The 15,715-nt window shown below is 37.2% G+C and overlaps 1 protein-coding gene across 2 annotated transcripts in view; it reads right to left on the reverse strand.

Annotated features, from left to right (window-relative positions):
- Positions 1 to 12,911: 12,911 nt before the first annotated feature.
- The window catches only part of LOC107571092 (apolipoprotein L4-like), a 23,397-nt gene continuing 20,593 nt past the window's right edge, over positions 12,912 to 15,715 (reverse strand). For both annotated transcript variants that reach the window (XM_016257369.1, XM_016257368.1), the window contains one exon: positions 12,912 to 13,452. In XM_016257369.1, the coding sequence (XP_016112855.1) occupies positions 12,973 to 13,452 (480 nt within the window). In that variant the 3' untranslated portion in view covers positions 12,912 to 12,972. The remainder of the gene's footprint in view (positions 13,453 to 15,715) is intronic.

Consider the following 15,715-nt stretch of genomic DNA (forward strand, 5'->3'; position numbering starts at 1 on the left):
GGTCAGGTTGGTGGTCATGTTGAGAGGGCCCACCTGGGTCGGGTTTGTGGTCATGTTAAAAGGGCTCATTTGGTTTGGGTTTGTGGTCATGTTAAAAGGGCTCATTTGGTTCTGGTTTGTGGTCATGTTGAGAGGGCCCATCTGGGATGGGTTTGTAGTAATATTAAGAGGGCCTGTCTGGATAAGGCTGGTGGTCATGTTGAGAGGACCCATCTGGGTTGGGTTTGTGGTCATGTTGAGAGGTCCTATCTGAATCGGGTTTGTGGTCATGTTAAAATGGCTGATCGGGTTCGGGTTTGTGGTCATGTTAAGAGGGCCCGTCTGGGTTAGGTTCGGGGTTATGTTGGGAGGTCCTGTTTGAGTCAAATTTGTGGTTATGTTGAAGGGACCGACCTGGTTTAGGTTGGTGGTCATGCTGGGTGGGTGCGTCTGGGTCAGGTTGGTGGTCATGTTGGGTGGTAGAGTCTGGGTCAGGTTGGTGGTCATGTTAGAAGATATCCAGCTGCCTGTAGAGTTGCTACTGCTTGTTGTATTGTTCCCATTGACTCCAAGCATCATGCATGCTATCCCCAGGATAGCCACATAGATCCATTTACTCCTCATCAGTGATCTTTGTGTGCTTATATATCTGTTAATCTTGCACTTTTTGTAACCTATAATTAAAAAAGAAAAGCTTGTATAATCAAAAAAAAATTAAAATTTTGGACATTTTAAAATAGATTTTAAAAGCCATTAACAAAAGGCAGACTTTATCTGAAAGACTTTGGGCCCTATCATACACCCGACGCAGTGCGGCGCCAGGAGAGACACAAGTGTTTTTTGCTAGTTTCAGCCCGACACAGTAATCATTTTCACGTCCTGCACCACGTTGTTTAAATAGTAAATGCATTTGTGCCCATTTGAGCACTCATGGGCATGCTGGTCTGAAAACAAGGTGTGTTCAGGAGCATTGCTGTCACATTGCTATTTTGAGGCAACTAAAATAGACTGCCAAACTAAAACCTGGTCTAAAGTCAATGGCACAGTAGTTTTTTTTTTTGTTATTTAAAGAGCGCGTTAGTATAGGTGGGTCCACATAGCACGTACAAGCTACTTATTACACACACAGGGATGCACAGCAGCACACAAGCATGCCAAATATAAAAAATTTAAAGGATTACAATGTAAAATATTATTATTGTGTAGGCTACATAAATATAAAAATGCCTACATGTCATAATGGATAGTCATTGCATGCATCAGAATTAGGCTACCTATTTGCTCATGAACGAGCAGCTCCGTTTCCTCTCTGGAGACACGTTGTCTTTGCGCTTGCAAATTCCACTGTGTAAATAGCAAATCCGCCATGGCACTAGCGCAACTGGCTCTTAAAGGGAATGGGAGATGAGGCTCTGATTGGTTTATTGCACGTTAGGTCCAAAACACACCCCTTTAGGTGCCAGGGATTTTTGGAAAAATGCTGGATTTTGACATCAAGATTTCAAAAGCTTGTGGCTTGAAAGGGTTTAAAGATAGAGATCTACTGTAAATTAGAAAAAATATTGGGCATGACTGAAAGTTTATATGGGGTGTAAATATACTCATCTAATTTGCATATTATGACATCATCAGGGGCGGCTATCTTGAATTTCATAATATTCAGGAAATAGTAGATCGAATTGATGCATGCTTATTTGCATGTTTTTTTTGGGGGGGGGGGTCTTTTATCCTCATTCCAAATGATCAGAAAAGAGGAAACCAACAATAAAACATGAGAAAGTACTAAATTATTACTATACTATATAGTAGTAAAACGCATATGAACAGTAGCCTACTTTTTGATCAGTTCATCAGTAATATTCAGGAAATAATAGATATTGAATGGATGCCTTTTTTTGTCTTTTTATCCTCATTCCAAATTATCAGAAAAAGAGGAAATCAACAGTAAAACAGGAGAAAGTAGTAAATTATTACTATATTACTGTGCCATAGTAAAATGCATGTGCCTATTTTTTGATCAGCTGGCCAGCTATCTGCCCAATCAGGTATCTAGGTGACACAGTTTATAGTTCTTGAGAGTATGGTACCTCTCATTGCATGGCACATCGCACAGACCTACCTCACACTGACTGCACCTGTACTGTGTCTGCTGGCTGCCCTTAGAGCGTGCGCGATCAGAAAAAACAGAACCCCTGCTGCCTCTACCTCTAGCAACAACTCTCCTATGGACACTACGACCACGTTCACCCCTGCCACCCCCATCCCCGTTGGGCAAAGGGTCGAAATGATCACTTGTTTGTGCTTTGTGAACACTCTCGCCTTGCACGGCGATCGTCATTTTCAAAAGGCAAATATTCCCCTTCAGAGTCAGAATCGGCGAATAACATTTGCAACACATCCTCACGGTACAACTTTTTATTAGCCATTTGGTGATTTTCTCTCACAAATCTCACCATTTACACGCACGCTATGAACTGAACTGCTTCCGCATCAATGACACGATAGCTCACTTGCTCTGCTATTTGCTCGAACACTTTATATATGAACATGACGTAATTTTGGTCTAGAATCGAAGTGCTACATGTCTTCCACACACATGACGCGTTACTCTGCGCTGCGTAAAACTCCGCATTTGAACAGTCAATAGCAAATAATTAAACTGATAACAAAATATACTTACAGTCGCTGATTCAGAAGCGCCAGATTGTCATAGCAAAGTTGGAATTGACCCTTTTTTTTTTTTTAGAAATAGCCTTTGTGCACAGCCAGCCTTGTACTCTTCTAGGTTAAAAAAAACTGTTGTCCATAAAATGCGTTGCACAAATTCGAACATCTGGGTTGTGCTGTTCTGTTGTAAATAAATTTTAACCAATGATTCCTAATTGCATCTACTTCCGGAAGGCCAAATAAAGGGCTTTTGCTTTCACACTGAATCACACAGCGTCTCCCTGACATGGCTGCATCAACACTACTGCTGTTCCTGAAACCCCGCCTTCTTTCTTTGCATGCACATTTGATCTGCATTATGCTAATATTGCCACATAGTGATGTAGATATGTGGGGGCGTGTTAGAACGAGACGTTTTAGGTAGGCGTGGTTGACTCTAAACTTTCATAAAGAATATCTCTTTGGATTTGAGACTTTAGTCTTTGCAACTTTACAGATCTTCTTTATGCACCAAGAGCTTGTAACACTCCAAAGAGAAAGGAAAAATTGAAATCGCATCATATGACCCCTTTAAGTATGACGTCTTGTCGCAATTTTGTGACTTTGGCGCTTAGAGGGGAGAATAGGGACCATTTTAGACCATGCGCCGGGCGCGTCGACCGTTTTTTCCCGTCGATAAACTAGCAAAAGTGGATTTGAACACACCCTAAGTGCACCTGCGCCGTGCGCTTCAGACCTTGCGCTTAGATTGTTAAAATAGGGCCCTTTGTCTTTCATTATCTTTTATCATTCCTTCGCAGACATAAACAAGCATGATCCTGGATCCTCAGTTCATCATCACATTAGTTTATTTACCTTAGCTTATTTAGTAATATATTATTGAAAAATATTATGGCATTTTAACAATTTAACCTTAACATTAACATTAAAAATGAGTGTTGCTTAATGTCTTTTCATTTCTTTATCTCAGCAGTAGTTGTTTATACGCTATCTATGCAATCTTAGAACAATTTCCTATGTTCACACTAGTGTTACACCACAGTATATACTACACAGTGCAACCATTCCACCTTATCACTATGGTAAAGTGTAAAATTACAGAATTTGATAGATCCTCAAAATTCATCCTCAAAACTAAGTGTGAGCATAAAAAATGAAATTTGTGCAACTAAAAACTTTTTTTTTTAATATATGCTTTAAAAGTTAGTGGCTCCTTAGTCATTCCATAGTCTGTAGCTCTGGAAAAGTTGGGTCGTTCGGACAGGATTGCACCGTCCAATAACACAAAGCATTTTTTTTTTCAGAGTAGACAAAAATGAAATGATACATAATTGATTTCTATTTTTATAACTAGTTTCAATTATAATCCAAAGATACAATATATTCAAATGATAGGCTATCTTATCTGCATTCAATACAATGCATAATAAGATTTATAATTTAAGATCAAACTCAGATAAAATAATAAAAAAACAGCTTGCATTGGTACACACAGAAAAAAAAACAGTAGATCTGACAAATATTTGGACACTTTAGTCGATCAAAAATATATCAATGTATTAAAATTATAAAACAAAAATATCCAAGCAAATGCTATTTGTTTTAATGAATGATTACACAAACACTTCAAGCAAACAAAGTTAAAGATAAATAAAAAAAACAGCTCATAAAAGTGCATTTAGTTTTGAGATTTTTTTTTTTTTTGGACGTTAAAAATCAAAATACGTATCAGCCATTTCTAATTATTTGAATAGACCTCATCTGTTAAATCTTTGTATAATGCAATGTCATTACACGTATCTGTCTCTGGATTCATGCAAATTCAGGTTAACAGCCACTTGTAAAGAAAGTTTAAAGCGTTTCTTACCTGTGTGTGAGATGTTCCAGGAGTTTAGGATAAATGATGGAGGTGTCAGAGCTTCTCTGACTTTATTAACTCAGGGCGGGGCCGGGAGGGTTGGACACACTGGTTTTAACTTTAATTATTTTTTTTTACTTCAGACTTCGTCATTTGCACATTCAAACGTAAAAGCAAAATCAACATACATTATTATGGCAAAAGGGAGGAGCAGCGATGCACTTGATTGACAAGTTCTATATCACAAACACTGGTCATTTTCTGACTTAATGCCCCTATACAAGGGAATATATGTAGTTGTTCATTTGAAGCCAATTTGATACAGATAAATATCATTAAATAATATTTCGATGTTATGACATGTCTGACACTAAGCCTTAAAAGGCACTTTTATGTTCGTTTTATTAGAGAAAGTATAGGGTGAATGTATTTCCACCTTAATACCAAGATTTCACCAAAATACTATGCAAAACCAACATAATACAAGTAGAAACACAAAATATACTTCAATGTTTAAAATAAAACAAATAAATAGTTAAAGACTCATTTTCTGATGTTTTTATTGTATACCGTTTGAAGGTGATGCCATACTAATGTGTCATGCTCTTTTAGTAGTAATTGGTATTTTGACATACATTTTGTTTACCATGGTAAAAGAAAGGGGTTATTGCAGTCTGTCAGAGTTCAGAGATGCCGTGCATCACTTCCTCCTTCAGCCTTTGTTCAACAGTATGTGCAAACTCTTCTCCAAATATTTACTCAAGGTGAGGTTTAGACATTTACTTTGTTGTTTCCAGTTGTTGGCAATTAAATGTCAGAGCAACATTAAGAAATACCTCGAGTCTATTGATTTTAAGACAAACTAGATAAACAAACATACATGATAAATCAAGTCTTTGCTCTCAGAAAAGGAGTGAGAGTGAAATAATTTCAGCATCTAACTTGGTATTTGTAAAAACAATCACGATTCCTTTATTTTGTTCTTTTTGGCACTATTACTGCTATTTTAGATAACTGCACTCAACCTTGTCTGGAGTGTTAGTTATTTTATGTAAGATCTGCAGCATAGATGATATAGATCTACAGAAGTTATTGTTGAGCTGCCTAACAAGTTTCTCTGACACGGTTACCTAGACGAAGCGATTGCATTGATTGAAGTTTCACACCCAGACAAAAGACAAATATGTGAAATTCCCATGTCTTCAAACACAAAACACAAACTTACACAAATGTGCATGACCAGGAATGGTGTCCAAAAAATTTGCATTCTTTTACACACCCTTTGTCATTTATCATCAGACGACGAAGCAAAACCGATTTAAACAAGCTTGACGTGACATATTTTCTTGACTAGTCTTCGCTCCTTTGTAAATACCAAAGATAAAGATAAACTGTATTGCATAAGATCTCAACCACTATAACAATAGAATCAAGCTACGGCTTTTGGCCGTACACTCTTAAAAATAAAGGTGCTTCAAAAGGTTCTTGAAGCGATGCCATAGAAGAACCATTTTTGGTTCCATGAAGAACCATTCAGTTAAAGGTTCTTTAAAGAACCATCTCTTTCTTACCTTTTTATAATCTGAAGAACCTTATTTCGCCACAAATAAGCTTTTGTGAAACAGAAAGGTTCTTCAGGTGTTAAAGGTTCTTTATGGAACCATTTAGTCAAAAAGGTTCTTCTATGGCATCGTGAAGCACCTTTATTTTTAAGAGTGTAGTGTATTAGACGTGACATATTCACACTTATGTGGGCCTTTACTATGTATTTGATTCAAAGATTCATGCATCAAATGAAGCTTAACTTCAAATAAAACCATCACTGACAATCCATCACACTATGGCTGATGGTTTCCAACACAAACTCAAACACAAAACCAATGAGCTTCAGTGGAGTGTTGAGTATTATATTTCAGCTCAGAATCAGACAGCAGCCAAGCCACGTTATAAAAACGTTATTCTCATTTTCTCTGAACGTTCAAATGTTTTAAAATCTTTTTTTTCCCTCGTTACACAAAACATTACAGGAACCGAAACAGTAACATTAGACGAGCGTTTCCGAAAAACGTTACGTGAATGATGTTTTTGCTCTTACATTTTGAGAACGTTATTAAAAACCCGATAACGTTGAACGCACATTCCATTAACGTTACTGGCAGAACGTTTGCTCATAACTTTGATAGAACCTTGCCAGAACATCAGTCCAAGTTAGCTGGGAGTTATCAGCGACAAGTGAGAAGACTTGTGAGAATGACACTGGTACAACAAGTTATTTTCTGGTCTGAGAGACAAAAGAAGGTGCATCACAGAAAAGAATGAAGCCACTGAGCAAAGACAACACACACTTATGTTAGCAGCGTGTTCACAAGTCTGAAGCTGCTTGGGCCTGTCAGAAAACAATAGCACAAAGACTGACATTGCAACTATATTCCAACAGTTTAAGTTTTCCCTATTAGTGCCCCCCACAATCTGTCTCTGCCACCAAAATTGTCTGGCACAACTGACTTCATAACAACACAGTGAAAGCTGCTGTAACTAAAAAGTAGCCCAGTACACACATTAACCTCAAATGTACATGGAATAATAAATTCACCCTTAGTCCCCTACCGTTTTATTACATTATGTTTTTGTTTCTACTGTTTAGGTTTTAATGCTGCATTGCACATCTGAGCTATTTGCACTATTTTAATACTGTTGCAAACTTTTTATAATTGATCATGTTATATTACCATTTTAAATATTTTGGATTCTTAAGCTTTCTATCAATTTGGAAGTTTCAAAATAAATCTTAGTGTACTTGTACAATGACAAAGATATTCTATTCAAATAGCTCATGCTCTCTCTGTATCTAACAAGCCATTGCTCAGTCATAAATTCAATATAATAATTAAAATAAATGATGGCCTTTGTCAAAGATGAGCGCTTTAGTGAGGAAATGTTGTTTTGGAGAGTTTTTTTTGTTTTGTTTTTGTTTTTTACCATTCCTGCCCGGATCTTTTCAATTTCCAGCCGCTTTTCCAGATGTTGAAACTCCTCCTCAGTTTCTCCAATTCTTCTGAGTGTGTTCACTGTATAAATTAATATAGATTAATCTTTGTCAAAGCTGTGTTTGTTCTGTTGTTTGCTCTTTGCTCTTCTTGCGCTGTTTTAAAATCGATTGTGTTTGTAAACATGTACAAATGATAAAACTTTTACTCTATGAAATTTTGCAATTAATCCTCTGAACACATGCGTGCTGAACCGTGGGCCTAGTCACGGATCACTATCAGATCTGCTCCCTTCACTAAAATGTAATGGTTCTTAAACATGATGACAAATAATATAGATAAATAATGAACACATGTCAAAACGAAAACACAGATACTTACAAGACCAAGTAGGAATGTCCTTTATCGTTTGTTTGCCCGCTGCTCTCCGACAAGTAAACTTAGTGCTCTCTCGTGCAAAAACAAAATTCAAAACACAACACTGATCTCTACTAACTCTCATGTCTCTCGTTGCCAGTAGTCATGTCTCAGCAGGGCTACAATTACTTTCAATAATATCATATAATTTGTATGAATGTAACATTTAACAGCTTGTGGGATGCATGACATCAAATTATCAAATGCAATTAAACTTTTGAAACATTTAATTTAGCATTATTTTTGGCATAATAACTAATGCTATATTTAATAATGCTGTAAAATAATTAAATACAATATAAAATAATGCTAATTTAAATGTTTCAAAAGTTTACTTGCATTTGGGCGAAAATTACATGTAAACAATTTTAAGGCTATGGCTATGCTCATCGCTGGTCTGGTTACTGGTTTAGGGCTATAGCCAAGCCGTTAAAATTAGACCACAGATTGCCTCGATTTCACCAGGTGGGCTAAAAGCAGACTAATTTAGAGCGAAGTCATGGCTACATATAGACCATGTCATGAAATTACACTTATATATTTGCAGATATTATAGACACTGCGAACATGATGGGCTATCAACCATCTCATGCGCTGCCTGGCCAAAAACTACAGTGAGTCAGGTTTGACTATAAGTGGGCTACAGATAGCCACTCTGACTACGAGCTAAATCGTGGCTACGCACAGGCTAAGCATTGAACATGTCAAATAAATTAAACCAAACATCTTGTAAACGCTGTTACTTTGCTTACATGATGGAATATCATACATCTCACAAGTTATTTTGCCAGAAAATGACATGAAACCAAATTCAAGGTTATTTGGGCTAGATGTGGGTTACACATAGCCGGACTATATCGGGTCTATACTTAACCGAGATGTTGAAATGACGGCTATTGCTTGCTGGGAAGTCTTCACTGAATGGAAAAAAATCCATAGAAATGGTTATTTCCTGCCAGACCATTATCCGTTACGTTCAAGGTAGCCTAATTTCATGCAACCAAAAAACAATTCTAAAACACCAGTGAAAAATCAATACGGCAAAATCGTTCATAAACTGTTTATTTGTCTTGTTTAGGCACCCATTTTGTTTGATTAATGCATAAAACATGTAAAGACAATTTGTCATTCATGATATTTTCTCCCAGAACAAGTCTTGTTTTATTTCATAATAAATCTGTTTAAACAATGACTATTATTAGAACACAGTCTGTCTCTCCTGATGCATGTTTTATGAAGGATCAGAGTGTGTCAAATACCGTGAGGGAATCTTTACATAACCCGATCTCATGAAAGTGCGTGTCAATACCACGAGTTTCTATTTCTATTTGGCGTACTATTTATACACAGAAATGGACTTTGGCATGCATATGGTACGCAATGCTTAGGATCAGGGGTGTGGCAGGTGAGTATTATATGCACGTGAAAACTGCGTATCATATGCACGCCAGCACGAGCAAAGTCAATTACTGCGTGAGAAAAGGGCTGTTTTGGGGAATGATGTTTCTGGAGTTTATCTGTTGATTCAGATCCATGCATTTCGCTCCGGACTAACATGAGCTTGACATCAAAATCTTTTTCCAAACTTCATGTGTGACTTTTTATTAAAAACGACTTAAAAGGTGAAAAGGTAATCAAAAAAATCCCCAAAACTGGCCGGATTTCACAAAGATAAAACATCCAAACTCAACTGTTCTGTGACAGACGCTTTGGCTCAAACCTTGATTATTCAAAGATGAATTTATATCAAATCCATCTAGATGAAATCAGAAGGTATGTGTTGTATTGTAGACGTGACAGACTGGGAGTAACCTGATACTGGCAGGTAAATGAGCAACAATGAACCGACTGGTTCATGTAAACCTCACACAGCTTTAATATAAACGTCGTAATATAAAAGAGTTTTCCTCCTTCCTCACTCTCTCAATATATATTATGTGCGTATATACACTATACTATAAAAATTCTGTGAAATGTCAGAAAAAAAATCATTAGGATATTAAGTAAAGATCATGCTCCGTGAAGATATTTTGTAAATTTAATACTGTAAATATATCAAAACGTAATTGTTGATTAGTAATATGCATTGCTAAGAACTTCATTTGGACAACTTTAAAGATGATTTTCTCAATATTTTGTTTTTTATGCACCCTCAGATTCCATGCTAAATATTATTTATTCAGCTTTCAGATAATGCATAAATCTCAATTTCCAAAAATTGACCCGTATGACTGGTTTTGTGCTCCAGGGTCACATGTAAGGTCTTTCTGGAATATGTACACCTGCGTCATTCTGGAAACTACAGATGGGTTCCGCTGGCTACTTCATGCCTCATTCCCTTCATGCATGATTTACATTGATGGAACATACTCTGAATAGTGACGGTAAGGCTCAGATTAAAGCGACGAAACCTCGAGACACACCTCTGTAAAATTCACCTTCTTCCTCCTCACCTGCACTTGTGTAGCTAATTAAAAAAAGGAAATCAAGTCACACCTGCAGACGTCTTCACTGACTCACCTGTTTCAAAAGAACACTCAGAAAGATAATTGCTTTAGCACTTATCATAAGTTGTATATGGAGTGGTTATTTTGTATGTAATGCATAATGTAATGTAACTCATTTATTAGGTTAAATCCTTTTTACTATATTTTCCGTATACAGTGTTTTTTACTGAACACTTTCATGAAGTAATATTCAAAAAGCATTACAAATCTAACAGCAGAAGAAACATATTGTGTAATCATTTACTTATATATAATCAGTGCTGGGTAGATTAGTCGCAATTGATTTGATTGCTATTTTAACAACATATACATGAGCTGAAATGCAACACAGACCCATAATACCTGATCAATTAAGAGATTTAAAGACAAGGGAATAATAAATAAGAGAATGCTAAATTCTATTACAGGTGCATCTCAATAAATTAGAATGTCGTGGAAAAGTTCATTTATTTCAGTAATTCAACTCAAATTGTGAAACTCGTGTATTAAATAAATTCAATGCACACAGACTGAAGTAGTTTAAGTCTTTGGTTCTTTTAATTGTGATGATTTTGGCTCACATTTAACAAAAACCCACCAATTCACTATCTTAGCCCCAGGCTATAAAAAAAGTTATTTGAATCATACGAAAAACGAATTCTGATCAAATAAAATGGCACTACGTTATTCATTGCATAGATATAAAAACAAGATGTCTTGTTATTTAGCAGAAACATTTGCCCCCCCAAAAAAAGCATTTCACTAGCATTGCACTAAACTACTGTCTAATGAACTTTTGCATACAGCAGAAATATTTATATTTATGATGTATAATATAAATACATATTTATTTGTATTTGACACTTATTATTTTATATTTATTTACATTTATGCATTTAACAAATGTTGTTATCCAAAGTAATTTAATTGAAAATACAAAATAAATATATTATTTTCACTAATTTGAACTATTATTTTATATTACCGTCTACTGTCTAATGACTTTTGGCAAATGGAGGAAATATTTATAATATATATTATAAATGCATATTTTTGAAATTTTATTGGATAGTTATTTATTTCATATGAATTTGCATTTATGTATTTAGCAGGCACTTTAATCAAAAGCGACTTACAATCTGATTTATTTTAAAAGACAAAATAAAAATAATTGTATTTATTAAAATAAAATATATTTTTTTTTATTGCCGTCTACCATCTAATTACCTTTGGCAAATGAAGGAAATATTTATATTTATATTATACATTATAAATATATATTTTATTTTTAATTGATAGCTATTATTACATGTATGCATTTAGCATTTAGCAGATGCTTTTAACTAAAGTGACTTTTTAAACAAATTAAATTTGTACAATTATTTGTAAAGAATAATAATCTTATGACCTTTGGCAAAAAGAGGAAATATTTATATTTATAATATATATTATACACACACACACACACACACACACACATACACTGCCACTCAAAATTTTGGGATCATTCAGACTGGTAATGTTTTTTTTAAAGACGTCTCTTCTGCTCATCAAGGCTGCATTTATTTGATCAAAAATAATTTAGAAAAATGTTTTTACAATATAAAATAATAATGGTTTGTATTCACTCAAAATTTTGGGATCATTCAGACTGGTAATATTTTTTTTAAAGACGTCTCTTCTGCTCATCAAGGCTGCATTTATTTGATCAAAAATAATTTAGAAAAATGTTTTTACAATATAAAATAATAATGGTTTGTATTTTAATATACTTTAAACTATAATTTATTGCTGTGATGCAAAGCTGAATTTCCATCAGTCATTACTCCAGTATAAAGTGTCACATGCTCCTTCAGAAATCATTCTAATATGCTGATTTATTATTAGAATGATCAATGTTGGCAACAGTTGTGCTGCCAAATATTTTTTTTGAAAACTGCGATACTTCTTTCATATTCTTTGATGAATAAAAAGTTAAAAAGTATATATAAACTATATATATTTTCTAACAATATAAATATTTGCTATCACGTCCTATCAAGTTAACACATCCTTGCTGAATAAAAGTTAATTTATTTAAAAAAAAAGAAAGAATAAAAATTGACTGACCCCAAACTTTTGAACAGTAGTGTATATTGTTTGAAAAGATTTCTACTTTATCAGAGAATACTGAAAAAAAGTATCACAGGTTCAAAAAAAATATGAAGCAACAACAGTTTCCAACATTGATAATAAATCAGCATATTAGAATGATTTCTGAAGATCATGTGACACTGAAGACTGGAGTAATGATGCTGAAAATACAGCTTTGATCACAGAAATACATTTGATTTTAATGTATATTAAAAATAGAAAAACGTTATTTTACATCATAATAATAATAATTCGCAATATTAAATTTTTTTCCTGTATATCATAAGAGACTCCTGTAAAAACATTAATACCAAACATTTGACCGGTAGTGTGTGTGTGTGTATGTATGTATGTATGTATATGTATATGTATATGTAGATGTATATATATATATATATATATATAATTGACTTGTTGCTCAGGATAATGATCAATGCTTATTCCTCTAGCTGGACTCTTTTTCTGGGTCTGATTTATTTCCTGCCTCTTCATCCTCATCACCTTCATCCTCCTCCTCCATCTCAACCCCGTCCATGGTTTTCTGCAGCTGTAGTTGGATTCTCTTCAGCTCCTGCAGTCCGTCCTGCAGCTCCTTGCAAACCTCTCTGATCTTGGCGGCGAACTCGGTCTTGGCGCCCTTGCGCAGCTCCAGCGAGCCCTTGGCGAGGAAGAAGACGTCGAGGGCGAGGAAGAGGCCTGACATGACACCGCTGGTGACGCTGATGACCTGCGCGGCTTTGGCGGCTCCTCCGGCCACGCTGAGCACCTGGACGGTGTTGATGAGGCTGTCGGTGTTCACCAGCAGCGCTTTCCCGGCCCGGCCACCCTCCTTCAGCACGTGCTTCACGTTCTGATTCAGAGCCCGTCTGGAGATGCTGTCCACATACTGCTCGAAGTGCCACTCCTCCAGAGTCTCCATCCCGGCCTACAGCGATGCAAACCATTTGAGGAGACACAAGATAGTTAGATAGTTAAAGGGTTAGTTCACCCAAAAATGAAAATTAGCCCATGAATTACTCACCCTCAAGGCATCCTAGGTGTATATGACTTTCTTCTTTCAGACGAATCCAGTCGGAGTTATATAAATAAATCGTCTTTGAACTTTCAAGCTGTTTCATGGCAGTCAGCGGGTGTTGCAGTGCATCAGTCCAAAAGAAGTGAAATAAAGCGAATCCATCCATAATAAAAAGTGTCTCATACGGCTCCGGGGGATGAACAAAGGCCTCCTGTAGCGAATCAATTAGTTTTTGTACGAAAAATAACCATATTTAAAACGTAATAATCACTTTAATGTACCTTGCGCTCACTGTTGTACACAGAAGCAGTTCTGGGGGAATAACGTACGAGGTCAGCTTTGTGCATGCGCCGCTCAGAAGTGACGAATGCGGAAACGCAGGGAAAGATCAAAACAAAACAACGGTCACTTATTAGAAGTACAAAACGAGGATTTGTAAAGAAGAATGTTGGAGGATTTCGATATAAATCAAGAGGAGACTGGTTTTCCTTTGCTAAAGTAAGGAAACTTTGCTTCCTTTGCTCCTGTAAACAAACATTGGTTTTCATGAGACTCACCGGCGCATACACAAAGCTGAACTCATACGTCATCCGCCCGGAGCTGCTTCCAGTGTACAACAGTGAGCGCAAGCTAGATTCAAGTGATTATTACGTTTTGAATATGGTTATTTTTCTAACAAAAACGCATCGATTCGCTACAGGAGGCCTTTGTTCACCCCCCGGAGCCGTGTGAGACACTTTTTATTATGGATGCATGCGCTATATTTCACTTATTTTGGACTGATGAACTGCCATTAAACAGCTTGGAAGATCAAAGACAATTTTTAATATAACTCCGACTGGATTCATCTGAAAGAAGAAAGTCCTATTCGCCTATGATGGCTTGAGGATGAGTAAATAATGGGCTAATTTTCAATTTTGGGTGAACTATCCCTTTAACAATCCTATTCATTTTCTCCACAGGGGAACGGATTTTTAATTTCATTTTTGGTACCTTATAAACCATTAAAGACAGACCTGCTGTGAGCTACGAGGTTGTTAATCGATGATATATGCTTTAGTCAAAGCCATCAGTCCACATTATTTTTAAAATAATAATTTAACAGTGGAATTGTTGGTGAAAACATCTCAGGTTACGCATGTAACCATGGTTCCTCGAGGGAACGAGACGCTGCGTCGGAGGACGATTCGGGAACGCCCTTCAGCGTGACCGGCTCTGAACCATGTGTGTAATCAGTCCAATGGATGGGCGAGACGTCACGGGCAGGGTGACGTAGCGACCAGGAAGCTTAAAAGCACGTGCGGTGAAACCGGCGTCAGCTTTTAGGAGTGAAGCAAGCGCTGGCAGAGATGCCGAAAGTATGGCCCCGAGACGCAGCGTCTCGCTCCCTCGAGGAACCATGGTTACATGCGTAACCTAAGACGTTCCTCTTCAGGAACTCGTGCTGCGTCGGAGGACGCTTCGGGAACGAGTATGCCCACACTACCAGACTTTCAAATCTTCGCCTAGTGTGGAAGCCTGCACAGCTAGGGCGAGAGAACAGAAGAGCCAGGAGTGGCTCGCATGTCTAAGCCATAGACAAAGGTTAGGGGCGGGGACCATCCCCCAGCGTCGCAGATGTCCTGCATCGAGACACCTGCCAAGAAGGCCTTGGAGGCCGCCACACTTCTAGTAGAATGAGCCTTGACCCCTAGAGGTGAAGGGAGATCAGAGGACTCATAAGCGATAGAAATGGCATTTACTATCCACCGACTGAGGGTCTGTTTTGTAGCTGGAAGACCTCTCTTTGGGGGACCATAGCACACAAGCAGTTGGTCCGCCCTTCTCCACAGGGCACCTTTGTGGACGTATGCGTCCAGTGCTCACACTGGAAACATACAGTTAAGCTTCTGCTGGTCTGACTCCCTGCAGGGAGCCGGAGGCCTCTGCCTCAGTGCACCGCGGAGGAAACGTGTAACTAGGGGGTGTCTGCCCACTGACTGGCCACCGAGAGTGGGTCAAACCTGCAGAGAATCAGGCCTGCAGGAACTCCAGCACTGTACCAACCGGGCAGTTAACTGGGTCGAGCTGGCAGTCTCCGCACCAAGAAGTTTCCACTTTAAGGCGTACAGTTTCCTCGTTGAGGGAGCTCTGGATTGGGGGATGGTCTCAACAACCTCGGTTGAGAGACCGG

Source organism: Sinocyclocheilus grahami, unplaced genomic scaffold (genome assembly GCF_001515645.1).
Source record: "Sinocyclocheilus grahami isolate Dianchi unplaced genomic scaffold, SAMN03320097.WGS_v1.1 scaffold1547.1, whole genome shotgun sequence".
Classification (NCBI taxonomy): Eukaryota; Metazoa; Chordata; class Actinopteri; order Cypriniformes; family Cyprinidae; genus Sinocyclocheilus; species Sinocyclocheilus grahami.